This window comes from Trifolium pratense, linkage group LG2 (assembly GCF_020283565.1).
Source record: "Trifolium pratense cultivar HEN17-A07 linkage group LG2, ARS_RC_1.1, whole genome shotgun sequence".
NCBI lineage: Eukaryota > Viridiplantae > Streptophyta > Magnoliopsida > Fabales > Fabaceae > Trifolium > Trifolium pratense.
Genome location: NC_060060.1, coordinates 19,697,541 through 19,722,861, shown reverse-complemented (window position 1 = coordinate 19,722,861; position 25,321 = coordinate 19,697,541). Strand labels below are relative to the sequence as shown.

General features: G+C 31.9%; 3 protein-coding genes across 3 annotated transcripts; 2 read left to right on the top strand and 1 right to left on the bottom strand.

The window, feature by feature from the left end:
- The first annotated feature begins 1,757 nt into the window (after nt 1–1,757).
- LOC123903898 (protein DETOXIFICATION 29-like) lies at nt 1,758–7,452 on the top strand. Its single transcript, XM_045953582.1, has 8 exons — nt 1,758–2,176; nt 2,574–3,115; nt 5,844–5,930; nt 6,084–6,140; nt 6,247–6,485; nt 6,692–6,810; nt 7,067–7,153; nt 7,265–7,452. The coding sequence occupies exons 1-8, from the start codon at nt 1,832–1,834 to the stop codon at nt 7,340–7,342; spliced, it is 1,554 nt and encodes a 517-aa protein (XP_045809538.1). The 5' UTR covers nt 1,758–1,831; the 3' UTR covers nt 7,343–7,452.
- Nucleotides 7,453–9,245: 1,793 nt separating this feature from the next.
- On the bottom strand, nt 9,246–9,879 carry LOC123903897 (60S ribosomal protein L27a-3-like). Its single transcript, XM_045953581.1, has one exon. The coding sequence runs from the start codon at nt 9,817–9,819 to the stop codon at nt 9,373–9,375; it is 447 nt and encodes a 148-aa protein (XP_045809537.1). The 5' UTR covers nt 9,820–9,879; the 3' UTR covers nt 9,246–9,372.
- Nucleotides 9,880–15,565: 5,686 nt separating this feature from the next.
- On the top strand, nt 15,566–16,363 carry LOC123904341. Its single transcript, XM_045954019.1, has one exon. It carries the CDS (start codon nt 15,566–15,568, stop codon nt 16,361–16,363), a length of 798 nt encoding a protein of 265 aa, XP_045809975.1.
- Nucleotides 16,364–25,321: the final 8,958 nt, after the last annotated feature.

The window sequence follows — 25,321 nt, the reverse complement described above, 5'->3', positions numbered from 1 at the left end:
AAAGTATGTGAAGAACATAAATTGTGTATGTTGATCTTGGAGCTAAAAACCATGGTTCAAGTATTGGAAACTAGTTTAAGAAACACAAATCAGAATAAATTTTTTCTATGTTCATGCAATTGTAGATGATAAAACGTTCATCAATTCAAGAGTATGTGATGAAAAAAGGGGTAACTTTGTTACCGTATGCCAAAGGAACCACCAATACAAAAACAAGAGTCTCCCCTTTTACAACTGGTTTTTGCACAAAACTAGCTAAGGTCCTAAATTCCTAAACTATCCAACCAAATAATTGTCTCACTATAGATGAAAATTAACACAAAAAATATGGCCAGCCAACACAACATAAATTTAAGCATCTCATTCCCAAAAGGACAAACACTCACTAAGGACAACCCTGTTACCACTATATATGCACAGGTCTCATAAAGCCACATGTACAAGTGTACAACTAATATACTGTGACACGTGTCTCCAAAAAAATATCACGTCAGTTTTTTTGTAAAGTTAACGGTCAATTTTAACGTCAGGGACCAAAATGACTAACGGATTGCAGAGTCAGGGACTATTTTGTATTTTTTCTTTAGTCAGGGATCAGAATAACAGCAAGTGCCGAGTTACACATTGAGGGACAAAAATGACTATTTCCCCTATTTTTATTATCTTTCTTGTAATACCTTAAATTGTGTACGTGACATTTTAGGTGATATTTTTACTATCGTCCATGCCCCCGAAATAATTGTTAACGCAAATAATTCAATGTAAAATTACTATTTGCATTTGAGTGTCTTTTTTTTTTTTGATAACAAAGAGGGCAAGCTATTGCCCAAAAAGAAAAAGACTACAATGAAATAAATCTAGGGGTAGTGATCCCCAAGAGATCAGCTGCATAAGTCTCTGCAAGCTGTGATGGACAAGCATCATAGTACACAACTTCATAATCAAGACAACATCCTATATTGGCCATCGCATCCGCACACTTGTTTGCTTCACGATAAACATGGGAAATCTCAATTATCCAATCCATCTCCATGAAACGCCATATTTGCTTCATCACCGAGCTACCCATCGAACTGTTAGACCTTCTATTTTGAATCACTCGAACCACAGCTTCCGAATCTATTTTGCATTTGAGTGTCTTTTGACTCAAATATTGCCATGATTTGTTTAAATTTATTTTTGGTAATTATTATGAGTGCAAAAGTTAGTCAAAAGCTTTTTTTTGAATGAAAAGTTAGTCAAAAGCTAAATCTAAAGAATAAATATGTTTTTTTTAATTTAATTATAATGTAGTTTTACCAAAATAAATATTATTATTTTTTCATTATAATAATTATTTTGAAGCAAATTGTGTAAGTGACTGTTTCATTATACAACACTTTATCTCTAAACTATTTATTAAAATAATATCTATATATATATATATATATATATATATATATATATATATATATATGATAATCAATTACTTTATTTATTATGGCCTTAGAAATAACTTATTATTGAGTTTATGCAAATAAATAAATTTTTATGTATTATTTTTATAAGTTTGTCAAAATAGTTTATGAAAATATAGCTTATAAAAGAATAGTTTTCGTTAATAAAAACTTTTTTTTTTGACGCATTAGTAAAAACTTATAAATCGACATATAAAATCTTATTTATTTATGTAATTTATTTTTGCATAATCTCAAAAATATACTTTATTCAAAACATGCCATTAAAATAACACTTATAAATAACGCAAGGATATTGTTCCGCTACTCTTACAATCTCTAGCTCCCCACTTGCCCCAAACTCTCTCTATCTTCCTTCTTGTGCAACATTCAACATGGATGACTCCACACAGCCACTTCTCACAACCAAATCAAAAGAAGAACACCATGAAACTAACACAAACTATCCCCTTCCAAACCAACCACCATCCAACACCGCAATATTCACCGCGGCAGCCCTTGACATGGAGCCAATCACCAACCCAAGAGACTTCTTCACACAATTTATTGTTGAGTCGAAGAAGCTTTGGTACCTCGCCGGTCCTGCTATCTTCTCCTTCGTCTCCAAATACTCCCTCGGAGCTGTCACTCAAATCTTCGCCGGCCATGTTAGTACCATTGACCTTGCGGCCGTCTCCGTTGAAAACTCCCTCATTGCTGGCTTCTCCTTCGGCTTGATGGTAAGATTAGTCAATATGTGATATTCGGTCTCTTTTAATCTATATTTAATCTAGCTTTCACTACTACAAAAATTAAAACTAGCATCAAAATGTTAGTTAGGAGAAAATGAAATCGCTATCTAAATTCATTGACGAATTTAATGAGAGATTTCGTGTTTTCTATCTTTAAAATTTCCTCGTCAATTTAACGTTTTTAGTTGCGTTATGTAATTTCTGCCAAAAATTGAATTCAAAGTTAATTTCCACTTTCAAAATTGTACATGTACAATAATATTTTGCGCATTTCATAATAAAGCAAAATTATTCCTATGTATGTATATAACATGACTATATTTTTAATCACAAATGTTAGTAATTAATTGTGAGCTAATGCCACCTTGATTTGAATTTCGAACAGCTTGGGATGGGCAGCGCGCTTGAAACACTATGTGGACAAGCAGTTGGAGCAGGAAAACTCGACATGTTAGGAGTATACATGCAAAGATCGTGGGTGATACTATTTTCCATGGCATTTCCACTATGTTTCTTATACATCTTTGCCGGAGCCATTCTAAAATTAATAGGACAAACAACTGAAATATCCGAGGCTGCAGGAACATTTGCTTTGTACATGATTCCGCAATTGTTTGCTTATGCGCTGAATTTTCCGGTAGCAAAATTTCTACAAGCGCAAAGTAAGGTGATGGTGATTGCGATTATATCGGGTGTGGCTATGGTGTTGCATCCGGTGTTTAGTTGGTTGTTTATGGTGAAATTTGGTTGGGGATTGGTGGGTGCTGCGGTGGTTCTTAATGGATCATGGTGGTTCATTGTGGTGGTTCAATTGGGGTATGTGTTTAGTGGAAAATGTGGTGTGGCTTGGAATGGATTTTCTTTTGAAGCATTTAGGAACCTTTGGGGATTCTTTAGGCTTTCTCTAGCTTCTGCTGTGATGCTTTGGTGAGTTAACTCCAAACTTTAATAAAACTCCTCTCTGGATTTTACAACTTTTTTTTCTTTCTAATATTCATGAGATTTTTTGTTGAAACAATCGAATTTTAGGTTCATTTGTATTGACTTATTTTTGAGCTTATATAAAACAGTTTATGCAAATAAGATTTTATGTTGATTTCACTAACGAAAACTATATTTTATAAGCTATTTTTTTTATAAACTATCTCGATAAACTTATGATAATACATAAAAACTTATTCATTTGTGTATAAGTTATTTTGCATAAGCTCAAAAATAAGTTAATCCAAACGAGCCCTTACAATTTTTTATATCTATATCTAATTTTAAATTATTCTTACAAGTAAAGTGCTACTAAACGACAAATATAATGGCTGCTCGTTGATTTAAGGGTCAAACTGAAATTATACTTCGTTTTTGGTTAAGAAATTACTACTTTATTCTAATCATCTTCTAATTGTGTTGTTTATCAAAAGTCATGACTCGCAAGTGTTTTGAAAATATTTGCTAAAAAACGTACAAAGTCTTTATCAAAACATGTTTTGTATTGAATTTCTTCAGTCTTAGGGGAAAATTCAATTATTGACCCAATCATTTTTTTTCTTCGTTGAATGGGTTGGTGGGTGAGCAAACAACAATTTGAAATTTCAACCTAATCTTGTACTAGATAGATGTTCGTGCAACTTTTTTTTGAGACTGGATCCTCTCCGGAGGGTTAGTTCAATCTGAAACTTTAAAAAATAAATATTAAAAATAATTAATTGTTAAAAAGTTGATTTCAATGGTGTGGATCCTCACACATGAGGAATATGAGGAAATCATTTCTTGTTCTGAGATCGGATCCTCTCTGGTAAATGGAGGGTTCAGTCCAATCTGAGCCTTTAAAAAATAAATACTAAAAATAATTAATTGTTTTTAATTTAAAGGAACAAAATAATTAATTGTTAAAAAGTTGATTTCAAAGGTGTGGAAATATTAGAGTAGTATAATGCTTTGAAGGTCTTGATGTTATAAATCATATCATTTTTAAGAATAGGTTTAATCAATCATAAATTGATTAGGATTATTAAAACACTTAACACGATTGCGAATTTTATACACACTATTACCGGATACTTGCACAAATTTTATAGTATTAATAAGTGGTAATTTAGAAATAAAAATTGCAAATATATATATATATATATATATATATATATATATATATATATATATATATAATTCCTGATATTTCTAATTGCATTATATTCTAAATATTTTTAATGACAAAATTATAGATATATTTTTATACCGGAATTATTCGCGGATTCGCCTAAGGCCTAATTCACCTATTTGGACTCAATGCGCTTCATAGATCGAAAGGTCCGATATACCTTGGGAAATGATATCTCGTGTTTAGTTTATCATCCCACTGTATGAGGATGAACTCAATCATGGCTTAGGGCAAGATGTAACCGAAAAAATAGAAACACGTAGAGTCACCTCCTCTCTCATGATCTCAACTACTTAAGCCCATTATTCTCATCATATTCTTTTATATATAGGCCAAACCTCCGTACGTTCCTTCTTTTACCAAACACAGAGAAAAAACAATATCAATACCTAACACCCTATTAGGTCTCACTAAATAGTACCTCTAAAATTCATGTAGGAACACTTCTAAAATCTATTAACATGTCACAATCACAAATTAGTTATATTTTATGATAGAATATGTGTATATTTAGCAAATACTGATGTACAATCATTAGCATTAGTCACAAAATATCATTGTATTCATAAGCCTTGATTAGCTTCCTAATATATAATTGTAAGACATGTATATTATACACATTAGTAATGCAATGAAAGCATCGAAAACATTTTCCTATGATAATTCTTATAATTCCTATAATTATAATATTTTAAATTACTAGATTTGAATGCACAGCTAATTTAATATATCTTTGTCAAAAAAATAAATAAATTAATATCTAACATCCTCATAGTGCATATAAAAAACCAAACAAACATCAACAATTAATTATGACTGAATTTTAAAAGGCATCTGTATATTTAGATATATATTTCTATCTTTTTTAATTACTAGTTTTGATTGATCACATGCATTGTTTATCTATTTATATCTCATAAGAATGTGTTAGGCATCGATTAATTATTTTTAGTTAGGTAGCAAAATGCAACTACTTAAGTTTTTCTTTTAAGAAAAAAAAAATTGTGAAAGGGAAATACTGTACCTTGTAAGTGAAAATTCACAACCTTCTTTTGTCTCTTTCTCTCAACCACCAAATTAATCACCTTAATTGGATAGGACTCCATATTTTACACATGCATATATATACAAAGTAGTCTAACAATTCCCGTAAGCTTAATTCAGTTGGTAGGAACATCGCATTATATATATATATATATGTATGAATCGGGATTCGAATTCTAAATACTCCACTTATTCACCTTTAAGGTGGAATGTCTAGTCATCGGATTATTTGATATAAAATAAAAAGTCTAATCAAATAAGTAAATTATTATATTTGTAAATTTGCAATTGGAATAAAAATGATCTTTTAGATAAAAAAATATCTTATACTATGTTTGTAAATTACATGTGGCAAATTGTCATTGGTGTGTTGTATTCCTAGTATGTTAAAGAGAAGAAATATTTACGTTTATATATTACATAAATATAAATGTTTGCTTTCATGCATCTTGTGCTCAGCTTGGAAACATGGTACTTTATGGCACTGATTTTGTTCGCTGGATATCTCAAGAATGCAGAAGTCTCTGTAGACGCCTTCTCTATTTGGTATGTGGATGACTAATATACTCTTTCTGAAATGAAATATAAACTAAACGATTCAAAAAGCCAAATATATTTAATACTACTTGCAATTTTTTTTTTATACATAAACGAAATGAGAAAATCATCATAAACTCACACATTTAATATGCGTTGTAGCATGAATATATTGGGCTGGACCATCATGGTGTCTTTTGGGATGAACGTCGCCGTAAGGTTTGCTTCCGCATTATATATATAAGACTCGTTACATAATATAAAATAAAAATTTATAAAATTGTTCTTATGTTAAAGGTTAAATTCAATGAATAAAATTTTGCAGTGTGAGAGTCTCAAATGAACTAGGAGCAATTCACCCAAGAACAGCCAGATTTTCGTTGGTGGTGGCCGTGATTACATCAATATTTATCGGACTCTTACTAGCTCTTGTTTTGATAATCTCCCGCGATAAGTACCCTGCCCTTTTTACCAATGACACAGAAGTGGCAGAACTGGTCAAGGATCTCACTCCTTTGTTGGCCTTATGTGTTGTAATTAATAATGTTCAACCTGTTCTTTCAGGTAAGATTAAAACTTTCAAATTGACTGATCAGTCTAACACATCATTACTTAAAGAAATTGAATTATGAAAGGAAAAAAACAGAAAAAATGAAGTTGATTCCAATTTTTATGTCTCTAACAATAAATTAAAGAGAAAATTGAATGATAAATAAGTGTTTTTTTTAAAGAGTTAGACATCATTGTCTTGTAATTATAATTTTGTGCAGGGGTGGCTATTGGGGCTGGATGGCAAGCAGCTGTGGCATATGTGAACATTGCATGCTACTACCTATTTGGAATTCCTGTGGGTCTTATTTTGGGTTACAAGGTTGACTTGGGAGTCAAAGTAAGTCATACTCCTCTTCATTCAATTTATGTACACTTAAAACTTTTGATGTTTTGTTACTTGATAATTATTAATTATTGGTTTCATAATTTTCTTGTAACTGAATGTCAAAATTTGCCATAACTCCTTTCATTTTTGGAAAGGATCTTATAATAGCTCTTGCTTCTTGGAAAATTACTATAATGATGAAAATGAGCTAACCACATCACAATTCAAAAACACTTGGTCATAAACAATAATCTTTGTTATACTTCAGGGAATTTGGTGTGGAATGATGTCAGGGACTATATTGCAGACTTGTGTTCTTTTGCTAATCGTTTACAGAACTAACTGGAACAAAGAGGTAAGAAATTTCTAGTATATTAATTTTCTCATTCACAAATTCAAAAAATGCTTTTCAAGCATGCATATACATACTATCTATTAAGTTGTGCTTATATTTGCATAATTGCAGGCCTCTCTTGCTGAAGATAGGATAAGGAATTGGGGTGGGGGTCAACAAGTGACTGAAACCAACATAGTAGAGACATGAAATTACGGTAGCAGAAAATAGTGTCATGTCTCTACTATGTTGTGATCTGAATTATTTTGTTTAATCATAAATATTCTCAAAACAAAGTAAACAGACAAACAACTTATTCATTTTTGTTTTCTAAGCTTTATTGATTGTATTAAGCACAACATGTAACCAATCGTTAGTTGGTTCAGTGGTGATTGGTGCTGAACTTGGTAGGGAGGACCGCGGTTCGATCCCCCACAACTACGATCGGGAGGGGGCTGGAACCACTTGATGCCAGAACTGACCCCCGAACCAGATTCAACTGGTGGTGAAAAGCCGAAAAAAAAAAAAAAGCTCTATTGATGTAGCAAGAACAACAAGGACATTTAGAAAATATTGATCATTGGAACCAAACCAACTAACAAGACAAATTTTTCTAGCCAATTCAACTGAAAAAAGAATCACCCTGAGATTCAACCACTTGTGCTGTGATTCTATTTAAATATATGTCGCATTGGACCATAGCCATCTGTTAGCTCGTGGAAGTCTCTAGACATAGAATCAGTATATAGAATTTAGGAAAAGGGATCGAAATTAAAGTTAGCTAACTCAACCATATGCTTGTGAGCGCTAAACATGACAAGCCCAAAGCTTATATTTTATTGTGCTCCATCTCAATAAGGTAAGGTAATTGACCCGTGCAAGGTGAGCATGGAGCCTTTCGATCGGTGCAAATGGAGTAAAACAGTTACTCAAAGACATGAACAAACATTTTTTATGATTAAATTGACCCTACCCACCTAGCAACGAGCAACTCATCTCATCATTGCAGCACTCAAGCAAAGGATATAGATGACTTAGAACTAGTATCACCACACATTGACACCTCAGAAAATTCACAATGTGCAAACAGGAGACAACAATTTACCATCACAGACCACAATCAAACATGACATTAGTTACTCTTAAGGTGCAGTGAAATGCAACAGGGACAATACAAATGCAGAAATCTAAAATAGAGGAAACCTCATAATTGTTTTATTCAAGATGGTAAGTATCTCAACCTATAAGGGGTCCATAACTACTACAAACAATATAAACAGCAGTATCCCAATTGAGCTCTGCTTAGAGGCAATGGGTAGTATAAATTGGTATAACTCTAAAAATCCAACTGGGAATAAGGCTGCTAAAAACACCAGCATCAATGGCAAATAGCTAAATATTATTTTTCCTAAAACAGCACTAACAATTTTGTAATCCAAACTTATAGACACATTATAGATCTAGCATGAAACAGGGTAAAATGGAACGGATAACATCCATTACTTGAAATCTAACTAGCTTATTCCATTTCACTTCACTACATTCAACCCTATACAACCAATCCAACACTCCAACAAACATTGAATAACTGACAAAAACAAAAAGAACAACCCAAACACCATAAGGATTGAAATGCAAGAACATCAAATAAATATATGACAATTACCATTCTAAGCCAGTGGTGAAAGGCAAACCATAAGGGGTTCATGCCTCCCACAAACAACATATACAATTGAATCACCACTCTCACAATTGAATTTTTTTTTTGCTTTTGCTACCAATTTAATCTGGTTCGGGGGACAGTTCTGGTAATATAAAACAGTACAACTCTTAAAATCCAATCAAGGAACAAGGCTGCTAAAAAAACACAAGCCCCGAAACTATCAGGTCAGATGCCATATCGGACACCATACATATCAAAGTATCTGTGATTAAATTTTACTTTTTTAATCATGTCTGTTTCATTTCAATTTCATTTCACCCTACATCACAGATTCAAACATTGCACGATTATTATATCCTAAAAAGACATAATATTCAAACACTATAACGCACATTGCATAATTGATAAAAAAAAATGATTCAAAATCAGAATCAAAATTGCACGATTAGGTACCAAAAGCATATAATATTGTTATAACCTGAAATATATAGTTTTCCAAATTTCAACCAAAACAAAACCAACACAATGTCGAATACAAATCTAGGAAAAACAAATAACTTGAAAATTGAAAAAAAACCTAAGCAGTAAGAATAACAGCACCACCAGCTTCCTTAATCTTCTTCTCAGCAATCTTAGAAATCAACTTAGCCTTAACAACAAGAGGCTGATTAGTCGGCAAAACACCCTTACCAAGAACCTTGAAGAAACCATGCTGAGTAACGTCAAGCACAGGTGCAGTGCTCTTAGATTTGGCAGCTTTTTCCTTAACATCTTCAGGAACAAGTGACCAAAGCTTGTCGATGTTGACGATTGGGGAATAGAATTTGTTACGAAGCTTGTGGAAGTAACGCATACCAACTTTACCGAAGTAACCTGGATGGTACTTGTCGAACAGGATACGGTGGTGATGCATACCTCCGGCGTTACCACGACCTCCGGGATGCTTTCTATGTTTTCCGATACGACCGTGTCCGGCACTGACGTGGCCTCGCTTCTTCCTGTTCTTCTTGAATCTGGTAGTCATTGTTGTTGCTGCTCTCTCCTTCTCTGGTTTCGGCGCTGAAACACGAAATATTAGGGTTTTGTGTTGATTTATATACGTGATTTGATCAGGTTTACGCTTTTGTCCTTAGGGTTTGAGGGTTGTAAGAGTTGGGAAAATGGATTTCGGATTTGGGCTTTTTTCGTGTCTAAAAATTCATGGCTAGTCTCATCTTCATTTTTTATTTACATACCCCCCCCCCCACTCACTCTCTCGGCGCTTCTATCCTTCCAAGTCATCGATTTTAATCATGTTCGACCAAGTCACATTAGTTCGTTCCAATTTTAGAACTAGCTCAATCTATTAGGTTGCTTGAGATGATTATCTCTTCAATTCTCAATCGAGTTTGTCTGATTGAGTGTCGATTTGAGTCAATTTTTAAAATACTAATCTCGTTGGCCTTAAATGACAATGTTTCAATCTCATGATTTTCTTAGTAGGTCGTATTACTATTAGTGGTGTGAGATATGGGTGGAAAATGGGTTCTAGTGAAGAGAAACGACCCTACATGTATATTTGTAATTATTTATTAGAGTTAAGTTATGTCTTAAGAAGATATGTTAAAAAATTTAATTAAAAAATTGTTCATTTTAAAATCGTACATTTAACTTTTTAAAAAATTAAAAGTTTTTTTAAATATAATTTTAACTCTTGCTAAAACAAAATATAAACAAAAACAAGCCAAAAAAGTCAAATATATTTAATACGTATACAAATTTTGGGTTACAAGGTTGACTTGAGGGAGTCAAGGTAAGTCATATTCCTCTTCCTTCAATTTATGTACACTTAAAACTTTTGATGTTTTGTTACTTGATAATTTTATTAATTATTGGTTCATAATTTCCTTGTATTTAAGAGCTCTTACATTTTGCTAAAAAATACCTTGCCTGATACCAGGGACCAACCTGGAGGGGGATTAGCAGTGGCGAAGATCCCCTCCCCCTCATCTACATACATACATATACATAATATATCATATATCATTAGTATATTATAATTTGTAAATATATGTATTATTTATTATTTACATTGTATTTATGGTGTAAAAATATTTATATTGTCGAACAATTATAAGTGTTGAATCATTAAAAATATAGCCTTTTAATAAACAAAAAAAGTAGTTGTTTCGAGTGGTAAGAGTTTTGAGTCTCTTAAGCAAGTGGTCAAAAGTTTCATATTTGGCTCTTGCGTATGCACAAAATTCAATTGAGGGGAAGAACTTATTTTTTGTGCCGCACATATTTTCCGGAGGCGATTAGTCATCGGTCACCATTAAACAAGAACTTCGTAAATATAACACGATAACATAAAAAAAAATACATGGACAACTGTAATAAAAAAATCTACATTCATTTTTATTATTATTTTACTATTTTTCGGTCTTGGTGTGATAAGCTTCTGGATCTGTCCGTGACCGATAAAAAAAAAAAACACCGAAGGCTCTCCAGTCTCCCTTTTGATAACCAAGTTGATGAGTAATTTTTAATCATGTTTACAATAAAATAAAAAACAGACACTTCGATGTGTTCAATGTCCGGTAGAATGTCATTTATGTTTAACGGAATCGGAAGATGAAAAACATTTATTATTTGAATGTGAGAGTAGTAGAGAAGCTTGGAGAGCTATATGATTAGACCATATGATGTAGGAGGATTTCTTCTGTATTTTATTATTTTAGTTAGATTTAGTTTTATTATATTTTAGGTTGATTCCTTATTTTTATATTTCACCTAGGTTAGTTATTTTTATATTTTAGGTAGATTTGTAATTTTTATTTAGCTAGGTTTGTTATTTTTATTTTTACAATCTTTTAGGAGATTTGTTAATTTTATTTTTCACTCCTATTTAAGCTAAATTATTGTAGCCTTGAAGACAGTTTTTTGATTCAATAAAATTATTCGAGTTTTATCTCAACTTTCGGTGGACTCCGAAACCCTATTTTGACAAGTTTGTGTTTGCGGCTTGTCTTTATCCATTAGGTTTAGCGTTTTGCTAACCTAGCGCTTCCGTACTGCGTCAGTTGGTATCAAAAAACTGCCTTCAAGGCTACAATAATTTAGCTTAAATAGGAGTGAAAAATAAAATTAACAAATCTCCTAAAAGATTGTAAAAATAAAAATAACCAACCTAGCTAAATAAAAATTACAAATCTACCTAAAATATAAAAATAACTAACCTAGGTGAAATATAAAAATAAGGAATCAACCTAAAATATAATAAAACTAAATCTAACTAAAATAATAAAATACAGAAGAAATCCTCCTACATCAGACTCCTCTACCTCAAAAGAACTCGACCCCGAGTTCTCGTCTTGATAAAGAGCTTCCTTTGCAGGTTGACTCCTCCAATGAACAAGAGACCACCCTCCTGGATCCCATTGAATTAAGTGAGAGGACCTGTCTCGTGTCAACACATCCAAATAACCACCGGGGTTCCATTGCTCAAAGATAGAACACAGAATTTGAAATTTATCACAAAAGGGTATTTGACCCAACTCAGTTAACATGTTTGAGCTAGTGCCTAAACCATAAGATTTAAGGTAAAATCCGAATTGAACCCGATCTATAAGCAAATCCTTGAGTTCAATGTGACGGCTGTGATGCGGAGGTTTTGCTGAGATGGAAGTCGCCGCCTGCATCCTAGTGTCTGGAGGTTCTAGTGGCGGTGAGGTTGTTGCCGGATTTCGCACAAATACATCTGGCCTAAACGGAGCCGCCACAGGTAGGTCGACATTAAGTTGTGGATCGCCAGACTTGCACAAGACAATTTTTTTTATCCTAGTTGGGTTCTCTTCACCTCCCTTTTCGGACACAACTTCCTCATCCTCAGAACTCGAGTCATTAGTAGATGGGTTGTTGCGGTTGTTGTCGCCGTTTCTGTTGTTGTTACTGTTTCTATTGCTGTTGTAGTTTCGGTTGTTGTTGGATAACGTTGTCACCTGTGTTGTCAGAGCTGTGATGGCCGCGGTTAAAGCCGTCATGGCACCGTAAAACTCTGCTTTCGTCACCGATTGATCTCCCATCTGATCACGTTAGAAAAGAACAGGAGAAACCTGCTCTGATACCAACTGACGCAGTACGGAAGCGCTAGGTTAGCAAAACGCTAAACCTAATGGATAAAGACAAGCCGCAAACACAAACTTGTCAAAATAGGGTTTCGGAGTCCACCGAAAGTTGAGATAAAACTCGAATAATTTTATTGAATCAAAAAACTGCCTTCAAGGCTACAATAATTTAGCTTAAATATGAGTGAAAAATAAAATTAACAAATCTCCTAAAAGATTGTAAAAATAAAAATAACAAACCTAGCTAAATAAAAATTACAAATCTACCTAAAATATAAAAATAACTAACCTAGGTGAAATATAAAAATAAGGAATCAACCTAAAATATAATAAAACTAAATTTAACTAAAATAATAAAATACAGAAGAAATCCTCCTACATCACCATAGTATCATACAAGCAAGGTTGCATAGTTCTCAAAATGCAAGAAACTTAATTTTTGAAATTTGTTCTTATGAAAGCAAACAGGTAGTAGGCAGATTGGCAATGATGTTATGGACCTTATGGCAGAACTGTAACAGTATGGTGGGGAATAATAACAAACTGAATGCGCGGCAAATTGGCTTGCAAGTGGCACACATGTGGAACGAATGGGCGATGGTTCGAGATTCGAGACCACCGAGGTCGATTTATTCTTGCAGGATCAAACCTCATTCAAGGAAGATTCAACACAATGGAAGGAGAAGCAATGACACTAAAGGAAGCAATTTGTGAAATAATGCATAGAGGACTATTACATGTCATATTTGAAAGTGACTCCAAAATTGTTGTTGATGCTATCTCTTCTAGACAAGTAGGAACATCCGAATTTAGTATTTTAATTTCTCATATTAAGTCTTTACTATTGTTAGTACCAAACATTGAGGTCAAGTTTGTTAAGCCACAAACGAATATGGTTGCTCATTCTTTAGCAAGGGCGGCCTATTCTTTGTCTAATCGTTGTATTTTCGAGTCGAATCCTGAAATGAAGTAAGTTTGCTATTGTAAAAAAAAAAAAAAAACACAGACTCTTTAAAAAAATATTTTGATCCTCATAAACAAGTAACTGAATGTCAACATTTACCGCATCTTATAATATCTGCTTTTATTATTTTGAAAAGATCTTATAATACCTCTTGAAAAATTACTATAATGATGGAAATGAGCTAACCACGTCATAATTCAAAAACACTTGGTCATAAACAATACTAATCTTTGTTATATTTCAGGGAATTTGGTGTGGAATGATGTCAGGGACTATATTGCAGACATGTGTTCTTTTGCTAATGGTTTACAAAACTAACTGGAACAAAGAGGTAAGATATTCTTAGTATACTCATTTTCATTCACAAATTCAAGAAAATGTGTTTTTCAAGCATGCATATTTAAGTTGTGCTTATATTTGCATAATTGCAGGCCTCTCTTGCTGAATATAGGACAATTTTGGTATTTGTTAGTTGAGTTAGGACTTACAGGTCACTACCAAATATTATCATTGAGACTGATTTTTATTTTGACACAAGTCCTTTACCATTGCTTCAATTGCAAACAGTTTGGACTTTGGACAGAGTTTCTCAAGGACAAAATGGAGGGATACAAATGGAACAAGTACAATTGAAGAAGTCCTCCCTAAAATTAAAATGTTGATACTGATATACCAAAAGCACCAAAACTAAGCTACCAAAATACAAGCCAATATCCATGTAAAGAAACAGCTCAACAACAGATAAAAATTCTAAGAAGCTTTGGTAGCAAATATAACCCATGAACTAAAACACACCAGTCCATGGTAGGCAACCAGAATACAGTTGAAGAGCTATGCTGAAGGATTGGTCAAAAACTCGACCCTGCATGATTGCACCTGCAGCAACATTCCTAATATATAGCGTATTAGGATCTCGTCGTCTTGCCACAAAATAACTCTCGGACTTCCGAAACATAACTATATCAGTCACAACACCATTAGAAAGATAACAGATAATAATCCATTCTATCAAATACCTCATACACAGAATTTTGAAATCAACCCTTGTGTTTAAACATCCAGTTCTGTAGAAACTCACCGTAATGACTGTAGAACGATGACAGAGTTGAATCAGACAAACGCAATAGCCTAGCATAACACCGTGTGCCGGGATCTCTCGCCAAAGCCACAAATAACTCAAGAGCGTGAGAAGCAATGGCTTCAAGCTCGAGCATAACGAGCAAGACCTTATGAGATACTACCAACACGGCAATGAAGACTAGACCAAAACGCACCAGCCAGCAAAACCGAAAGAGCATTTTAACCTGAACAGCAACCAATATTATGACCAGTCGTGACTTCCACTGCAACTTATAGGAGCCATAACTATTAAAGGCAGAAGACAATAGTGAAACATCTGAATTACTTACACAAGAAGTAACTGAAGAATAAAGAAGACTTATGGTAATTACTGTGCACATCTAGTATTTTATGAATCATTTCTCCATGATAGTTGGTTTCACCTAGTTTCTAGAAGCTACTCTCCATAGTCTGTATATAAGATCTATCTTGTACTTTTCTTACATTCAGTTAGAAAACTCAATTGTTTGTGAATTCTATCAAGATGAATTGCTTCAATTCCCCCGTCTTTATGATGGTATCAGAGCAATAAGCTCTGTTGCGCTTTCTCTTTCTCTTCCTCGATCCTAACCGTTTCCGTTATGTCTCGCAACGTGCCACCGCCAGATCTGTCGCAGATTCCTGGTAATGCTATTGATGTTTGGAACGAATTGAAAGAACGGTTTTCTCGTGGTGATTTCATTCGGATCTCTGAGTTGCAGATTGAAATCCATCGCCTCAAGCAAGGTAATCGTTCTGTTTCTGAATTTTTCACCGTCCTTAAGACTCTTTGGGAAGAATTAGAAGCTTATCTTCCTACACCAGTTTGTAATTGTCCAAGAAAATGTGTTTGTGCTACTGGTATTATCAATGCTAGATCTCAACATGATTTGCTTAGAAAAATTCGATTCCTCACTGGTTTAAACGATAGCTTTGATATGGTCAGATCACAAATTTTACTCATGGATCCTTTACCACCTATGAACAAGGTCTTTTCTATGGTTATTCAACATGAAAGACAATTTGTTCCTCATATTACTGGTTTAGACACTGAAGATTCAAAGATTTCAATTAATGCTTCTGATAGTAGAAGATCTCAGGGTCGTGGTAGAGGTGGTTTTCATGGCCAGTTTTCTTCATCTAAGAAGAAATATTGTACTTTTTGTGGGAAAGACAATCATGTGGTGGAAAACTGCTATAAGAAGCATGGATTTCCACCAAACTATGGCAGGAATACTTCGGCTAATAATGCTAATGCAGAAGATTCATTGGATACTGATGATTCTAAGAGCACCAAAGGCAATGAAGCCTTTACTTTTACAAAGTCTCGATATGATAACATCTTATCAATCTGCTTCAATCTACAACCAATAATCAGAATGCTGGCTCTTCCAGTCTAGTAAATGGTGCGTCTGCTTCAAATTTAGCCAATACAAACATTCATTCAAACACAGGTATTCCCAAACTAGCCTATTATTGCAGTAATTCTAACCATGGAGCATGGATTATTGATTCAGGAGCAAGTGGTCACATTTGCTCTAGTATAGCCTTATTTGATCATTATCATGACATTGTTTCTCTGCAAGTAAATATGCCTAATGGAACTATAGCTATGCTAAGAAATCTGGAAGCATAACTCTAGGACTTGATTTTATTGTTGATAATGTTCTGCTAGTTCCAGAATTTTCCCTCAAACTTTTGTCAGTTCCTAGACTAACTCATAAATCCAAATTTGTTGTTATATTTGATAGTTCGACTCACAAGCCAAACACCTCCAAACCAGTTGCAGCCACTACTCACACTATTTCTTCTCACCATTCAGACATTCACATTCCCACACAAGCCTTATGAATGTCTGGGACATTTGTCTCATGCTAGGTTACTCCTTATGCAATCTCATTTTTCTTTTGCAACTCTTCATAATCAAGCTGTATGCGACATATGTCACTTAGATAGACAAAAGAAAATATCATACAAACTCAGTGTAAATAAAGCCTGCAAATGTGGAGAATTAATACATTTTGATATTTGGGGTCCAACTTCTATTCAATCTATTCATGGCCATCATTATTTTTTAACTGCAGTTGATGATTTTAGTAGATACACATGGGTTATTCTTTTAAAATCAAAGTCTGAAGTTAGTAATGTTCTTATTGATGTTGTTACCATGTTTGAAAAACAATGCAACACTATTATCAAGACCATTCGTACAGATAATGGTCCTGAGTTTCTTGTTACCAAATTCTTTGCCTCCAAAGGCATTTTTCACAAACGCCAACACTTATTGAATGTTGGTAGATCCCTTTTGTTTCAGTCCAAACTACCTAAACATTTCTGGTCTTATGCTTTGACTCATGCCACATATATATCTCATAAATAGAGTCTGCACTCCCTTACTCCAAAACCAGTCACCTTACCATCTCTTATACAATAAAACACCTGACCTTAGCCAATTTAAAGTCTTCGATTCACTGTGTTATGCTTCTACACTTCAATTAGAAAGAACGAAACTTGACCCTAGAGCACGGAAATGCATTTTTCTTGTTTATAAGCCTGGCATGAAAGGGGTGATTCTATTTGATCTTCACAACAAAAACATTTTTGTCTCCATAAATGTCACACATTATGACCATATATTACCCTACAATGCTCCAAACACTACTTTTCATTGGACCTATCATGCACCACATTCTGACACTTCTACGAACCCACCTAACAACATTACCAATCCCCTCAATTTAAATGACCACATCAGTCAACCAAATTTTCATACTAATAACTCACATTTTGATGATGATGATGATGATGATGATGATGATGTACCACACACACCTCCAGCTTCACCGATACAACTTGACAGAGTTACTTGCTGCACAAGACACATCTGAATTACTTGATGCACAAGACACGTCTACTTCTCCACCAGCCTTGCCCCATGACTCAAATACATCTCATAAAAATCCACATACACATATACCTACCCTCAGAAGATCCAATAGACCATTCATTAAACCATCCCACGTCTCAGACTACCTATGCAATCTATCAAACAGTTCATGTGCATCAACATCTCCAGGTACACTTTATCCAATATCTGCTTTTCATTCTTACTAGGGATAAACCCATGCGTTGCACGGGTTTGATTAAAATATAAAATTAAAATATTTTTATAAATAAAAAATAATAATTGCGATAACTATAATCACATATAGTTAAATAATAGATATTATTTTAAAATATGATTATATTTAATATTAGTATATGAGTAAAAAAAAAGTTGTTTAGAAATATTAGATTTTTTATTAATTTATATCGTAGTTTGTTTACATTTTAATGTAATAGATCTCTTATAATATTTCATAAGTTTGAAAGGATGTATCATTTTTTATTTTATTAGTGTAATAATATAAGATTTTAGTTTTCTTTATATGAGTTGCAATTTTATAGTCAAATGTCACTTTGTTTTTTATTTTTGATGTATCCCTTATTTTATTATTTTCAATAAGAGTTGGAGGTATACCTAATTATACTTGTAGACAATATTGCTCATGAGAAATGTTAAAAAAAGTTTTGATTATAGAATATGATTCATATATGGTGGCTTTGACTATTTATTCCACGTGTTATCATTTTTTGAAAATTATGTATCAAATAGCATATTTTGCTTACTACGTTCTATGCAATTTAAGGTTCCAAATAGCTTATCTACTTACTCATCTCTCGTTTTCTTGGAGTTTATTCTCACTTATTCACTTGGTTAAATTTTATTCCAACTTTATTAGTCCCAATTTTTTAGTCTATTGTTTGGTTCACTTTTTTTTTTTTGCTTGGTCCTTTTGTTTTTGGTTTGTTTTTCTTTTTCTTGGTGAGGTTTGTGTCTCTTCAAAATTATTGTTAGTTTTTGTCCCTCTTATTTAATATTTTCTTGAACATTTATTTTCTTATTATATTATATAAACTTGAATATTTATTGTTGTCAATATATAAGTTTGGACGAAGATTTTATATATTTGAATTTTGGTTAAGGTAAATAAAGTCTTATAGATGAATTTAAGATTTAACATGTGTCATCTTCTTATTTGCTTAAAAAAATGTCATCTTATAATTCTTATAAATATTCTACTATTTTATTTTCAGCCGTAACGTAAACATTCTTTTAGAATATGTACTTAATTTATCCAAAAAGTTATATTATTATGTAAATTAAATTAATAATTTTTGAATTGTTGGTGAATTTTAGTTGTGTGTAAATATGTTTAAATATATGTGTGATTATATTTTCTAAATATATGTAAATATATTTTAACATCTACGGTTTTAATAATTTCTAAAATTTATTTTGACAAATGAGCATCAACAATTTTTATTTAATAATTTTTGTCTTTTTTTAATTTAATTTAGAAAGTTTTTAGTACAATTCTAAGTGGGAGGAAAAAGTATTTAGCACAATTTCTAAACTAACATGTTTTTAGCACAATTCTTTTCATCGATTCATTTTATGGTTGTAAGAATAAGATGGCATGCGTAGATTAAAATAGGACCGTCCATTAAAATTCATATATACTCATATTGTACCATCCAGATTTAGGCAAGTGTTATACGATAAATGCATGAATATTATATATTTGGACAACCTCTAAGTCAATTTGAATCAATATAACTTCTTGCATGTATTACAATTATAAAAACCGCAAGACTTGAGTGTCAACTACAAAAAAAAAAAAACTTATTTTAATTTCTACTTTGTTTTTGTTTCTATATTTCTCTTGATCGAGATCAAGTAGATCACATGCACATTGTAGACAATATAGTATTTAAAAATGAGACACATATTTATATTTCTAAATTATTTGGATTGTCCTCTTTTAATTGAATTCCTCCAACATCAATATACCCTCGATCTATATAAATTTTAAGGCACTTCAAAATCAATAAATAGAAGTCTCTTTTATCCTCTTCAACTTATTCACATAAAAATAATTAATTATATTTCCATTAATCAACAATTTTTTATACAAATCTTTTACCTTATATAAAATAATAAATGAAAAAGAAAATAAGAAACAAATAAGCTAAAACATTAGACTAATAAAATAATAAATGAAAAAGAAAAGTTGTCTAATTACAAACATTATATCAATAAAAAAAATGATGGTTTACAAACTGCCATTAGAGTTAAATACACATCCTTACATGAGGTGTCATTTCATAGGCTTTATAAGGAGCAAAGATGCAACGTAAGCAAAAATATAAGTATGTTTTATCATGTTCTCCTCCTTCACATGAAAAAATAGTCATATTCATATTAATCGATTCAACTCAAAGTTTAATTAATCATCGAACAAAACACCGGTTGATATTTAAAAAAATATCCAACCTAAAAAAGAAATAAAAAAATGATTAGAGATGTTCTAAACTCAGAGTAATAGAAAAATTTCAATTTACAAACATATTAATAGGCAACTATCACATATATGTATATCAATTTATTAATCAATCACATGTAGAAATACCTGATATTCTAAGAGGTTAGACACCATCACATACCAAGGACAAAAACCAATATACTTATGATGTAACTATATATATGCACACAATAGCTTTTAAATCAATTCAAGACACTATAATGTGTAACTTTAAGATATGGAAGGTGAAGATGCATAATTTTTTCTCATGGAGATGTTAGACAAAGAAACCATAGAGTTTTTGCCATGAGATAGATAAATTAAAATTTTGTTAAAACATAGAAGGTAGACTTCCTGGTATGGTTGTGGTGATAATTAGCTTTTGGGTTAACTTTATATAGAGCTTGTGTTTGATAATTAGCTAAATTTACATATTCAATATTAGTGTCTCCAAGAATTCTTTGTTTTCAATTGCATTAATAGGAAATTGTAACATACAATATATATTTTAATAAGATATTGCAATGCAATTAAAACAATAACATGATGCATCATTCCACCTTTCATTACTTGCAATTCATTTTTGTCTCAATTCAACAACAATAAATTGTGTTAGTTTTTTTTTAATATATTATTATTGTTTATTATTTATTATTAGAGTAACTCTATTATATGAAATATGAAAAGGTTTTAATAAAGATTGTAGACTTTTCTTATAGAGTGTCACATCATCACAATAACTTATATGTCTAAGTAGAGTTATAAAATTAGAAGTATGATCCCTTTTAATTCATTAGGCTAAGTAGAAGTATGATCCCTTTGGTTTCAAGCAATCTCTTCTAAACAATATAAGTAATGAAGAATGATCCCTTTTTAATTCATTTAGTATTGAAAGAATATATTTCAAGCAAGAGAGACACACATTTTTTTTATTATTAAATTCAGTTCTTTAAGGGATTGATCAAAGAGGTTTGGAATATCAAAGTGAGTCACTTGCTTGAAATATAATGATTCCTTTTTTTATTAGTATTGAAAGAATTCCAATAGTCATGAATATTTTGTGGTTATATAAATCTTATATATTAGTTGGTCCATTTTAATTTAATAATTTTTCATTTTAGTTAGTTGGTCCCTTGTAAGAAGTTATATAGTGATAATTTGATATATTGATAATTAAAATAAAAATGATTTAATTAAAGATAATTAAAATTAAAATAATTTAATTAAAGGAGATGATGAAAAGGTTATATAGTGATAATTTGATATATTGATAATTAAAATTAAAATGATTTAATTAAAGATAATTAAAATTAAAATGATTTAATTAAAGGAAATGATGAAAATGTTTTTTAATAGAGATTGTAAACTTTTCTTATAGAGTGTCACATCATCAAAATACTTGATTGTGAGCAACTCAACATTCCTTTTACTTGTAAAAGATTTTAAGGCACTTCAAAATCAATAAAAAAGAAGTCTCTTTTATCCTCTTCAACTTATTTACATGACAAAAATTAATTATATTCCCATTAATCAACAATTTTTTATACAAATCTTTTATCTTATATAAAATAATAAATGAAAAAGAAAATAAGAAACAAATAAGCTAAAACATTAGACTAATAAAATAATAAATGAAAAAGAAAAGTTGTCTAATTACAAACATTATATCAATTAAAAAAAATGATGGTTTACAAACTGCCATTAGAGTTAAATACACATCCTTACATGAGGTGCCATTTCATAGGCTTTATAAGGAGCAAGGATGCAACGTAAGCAAAAATAGAAGTATGTTTTATCCTGTTCTCCTCCTTCACATGAAAAAATAGTCATATTCATATTAATCGATTCAACTCAAAGTTTAATTAATCATCGAACAAAACACCGGTTGATATTTTAAAAAATATCCAACCTAAAAAAGAAATATAAAAAATGATTAGAGATGTTCCAAACTCAGATTAATAGAAAAATTTCAATTTACAAACATATTAATAGGCAACTATCACATATATGTATATCAATTTCTTAATCAATCACATGTAGACATACCTGATATTCTAAGAGGTTAGACACCATCACCTACCAAGGACAAAAACCAATATACTTACGATGTAACTATATATATGCACACAATAGCTTTTAAATCAATTCAAGACACTATAATGTGTAACTATAACATATGGAAGGTGAAGATGAATAACTTTTTCTCATGGAGATGTTAGATAAAGAAACCATAGAGTTTTTGCCATGAGATAGACAAATTAAAATTTTGTTAAAACATAGAAGGTAGACTTCCTGATATGGTGGTGGTGATAATTAGCTTTTGGGTTAACTTTATATAGAGCTTGTGTTTGATAATTAGCTAAATTTACATATTCAATATTAGTGTCTCCAAGAATTCTTTGTTTTCAATTGCATTAATAGGGAATTGTAACATACAATATATATTTTAATATATTATTATTATTAGAGTAACTCTATTATATGAAATATGAAAAGGTTTTAATAGAGATTATAAACTTTTCTTATAGAGTGTCACATCATCACAATGCATGCTTGTGAGCAACTCAACAACTAAAGTATTTTTTTTTTCATAAAATTTATTTTGTCAAGCATGAAATTTTTTTGAGGAGTAATTTTTTTATTTGGTTTATTTATTTAAAGTAAATTTTTGCAAATTGCAAATCATATTTACACATGCATGATTTATATTTTATGTTTGGTAGTGTAAAATATGAAAGAGCATATATCTATTCATTGTTCTTTTTGTAATTTGTCTTTTTTTTTTTTTCTTTCTTTCATTATTATTGGGAGCCATTATTATTGTAACATATAGATAATTACTTTGGAGGATGAATGGACACACAAAATAAATTGTGGGACAAATTTTAAATAGATATGAGAAGTTCTCTAAAGCATGTCACATCATCACAATGAAGGCCTATGAGCAATTCAACCTTCCTTTTACTAGTAAAAGATTCAAATATATCTAGCAATTTTGAGCATTATACTATGTCTATAACTGGATTACTTGATGCACAAGACACGTCTACTTCTCCACCAGCCTTGCCCCATGACTCAAATACATCTCATAAAAATCCACATACACATATACCTACCCTCAGAAGATCCAATAGACCATTCATTAAACCATCCCACGTCTCAGACTACCTATGCAATCTATCAAACAGTTCATGTGCATCAACATCTCCAGGTACACTTTATCCAATATCTGCTTTTCATTCTTATTCAAATATATCTAGCAATTTTGAGCATTATACTATGTCTATAACTGCTACCATTGAGCCCACAGACTATAAACAAGCCAGTCAACGGCAGTGTTGGATTGAAGCAATGAAAGCTGAGATTATTAGGGCTTTACAACAAAACAAAACTTGGACTTTTGTGGATCCTCCTGCACATATTAAGCCCATAGGGTCTAAGTGGGTGTACAAGGTTAAACACAAGGCTGATGGCACAATTGAACGTTACAAAGCACGCTTGGTAGCTAAGGTTATAAGCAAGTTGAAGGTTTGGATTTCTTTGACACATTTTCTTTGGTAGCCAAGATAACCATGTCACGAATATCGAGGCCTAACTTATCCTTACAAAACCAGCTTATAAGGTGAGGATTGCCTCCTCTTTATAAACTCTTCTCAAGAGTCCTATCTATCCGATGTGGGACTAAATCCCACCGAGTGTTGGCCGCTAACAAACCACTGTCAGGATGCTCATTGCATTGGTCTCCATAAAATCTTGGCATTTACATCAAATGAATGTAAATAATGCCTTTTTACATGGGGAGCTACAAGAAGATGTGTACATGGAAGCTCCACAAGGTGTTAATGCTCCCAAGGCCAATCAAGTATGCAAGTTGCTTAAATCTCTTTATGGTTTGAAGCAGGCCAGTAGAAAGTGGTACGAACGGCTTACTAGTTTGCTCATCAAGGAAGGTTATAGACAAGCACCTTCTGATCACTCTCTTTTTAATCTCAGCAATGGTTCTGATTTTACGGCTTTGCTTGTCTACGTTGATGATATCATACTAGCAGGAAACTCCCTCCTTGAGTTTACTGCTTTGCTCTCCAGTCTCCCCTTTGATAACCAAGTTGATGAGTAATTTTTAATCATATTTACAATAAAATAAAAAAGACTCTTGAAAAAAATATTTTGATCCTCATAAACAAGTAACTGAATGTCAACATTTACCACATCTTATAATATCTCCTTTTATTATTTTGAAAAGATCATATAATACCTCTTGAAAAATTGCTATAATGATTAAAATGTGCTAACCACGTCATAATTCAAAAACACTTGGTCATAAGCAATAGTCTTTGTTATATTTCAGGAAATTTGGTGTGGAATGATGTCAGGGACTATATTGCAGACATGTGTTCTCTTGCTAATGGTTTATGGTTTACAAAACTAACTGGAATAAAGAGGTAAGATATTCTTGGTATACTCATTTTCATTCACAAATTCAAGAAAATGTGTTTTTCAAGCATGCATATACTATATATTAGTTGTGCTTATACTTGCATAATTGCAGGCCTCTCTTGCTGAAGATAGGATAAGAAATTGGGGTGGGGGTCAAGAAGTGACTGAACCCAACATACTCCCTCCATCCCAAATTGAGTGACCCAGTTGACTATAGTGCACTATTCACACATATAGTTTTGACCATATTTTTCTCCTAATAAATAACAATAAATATTAGCATATAAGATGTTGTTGGATTCGTCTCGATAAGTATTTTCAAAATATTAAATTTTTATAATTTTTACTATAATACAATTAAAAGTATTAATCGTCAAAGTTATGCATTGGTATGCGTGAAACAGTCAACTGAATCACTCATTTTGGGACGGATTAAAAATATTAATCGTCAAAGTTATGCATTGATAGAGAGACATGAAACTACATGAGTAGCAGAAAATAGTGTGATGTTTGATT

Bases quoted from the DNA above. Each gene is read 5' to 3' on its own strand.
- LOC123903898 (XM_045953582.1), top strand. From the start codon at position 1,832: ATGGATGACTCCACACAGCCACTTCTCACAACCAAATCAAAAGAAGAA. The intron at 2,177-2,573 runs GTAAGATTAGTC...AATTTCGAACAG, and splicing joins GCTTCTCCTTCGGCTTGATG to CTTGGGATGGGCAGCGCGCT. The intron at 5,931-6,083 runs GTATGTGGATGA...TATGCGTTGTAG, and splicing joins GTAGACGCCTTCTCTATTTG to CATGAATATATTGGGCTGGA.
- LOC123903897 (XM_045953581.1), bottom strand. From the start codon at position 9,819: ATGACTACCAGATTCAAGAAGAACAGGAAGAAGCGAGGCCACGTCAGT.
- LOC123904341 (XM_045954019.1), top strand. From the start codon at position 15,566: ATGTCTCGCAACGTGCCACCGCCAGATCTGTCGCAGATTCCTGGTAAT.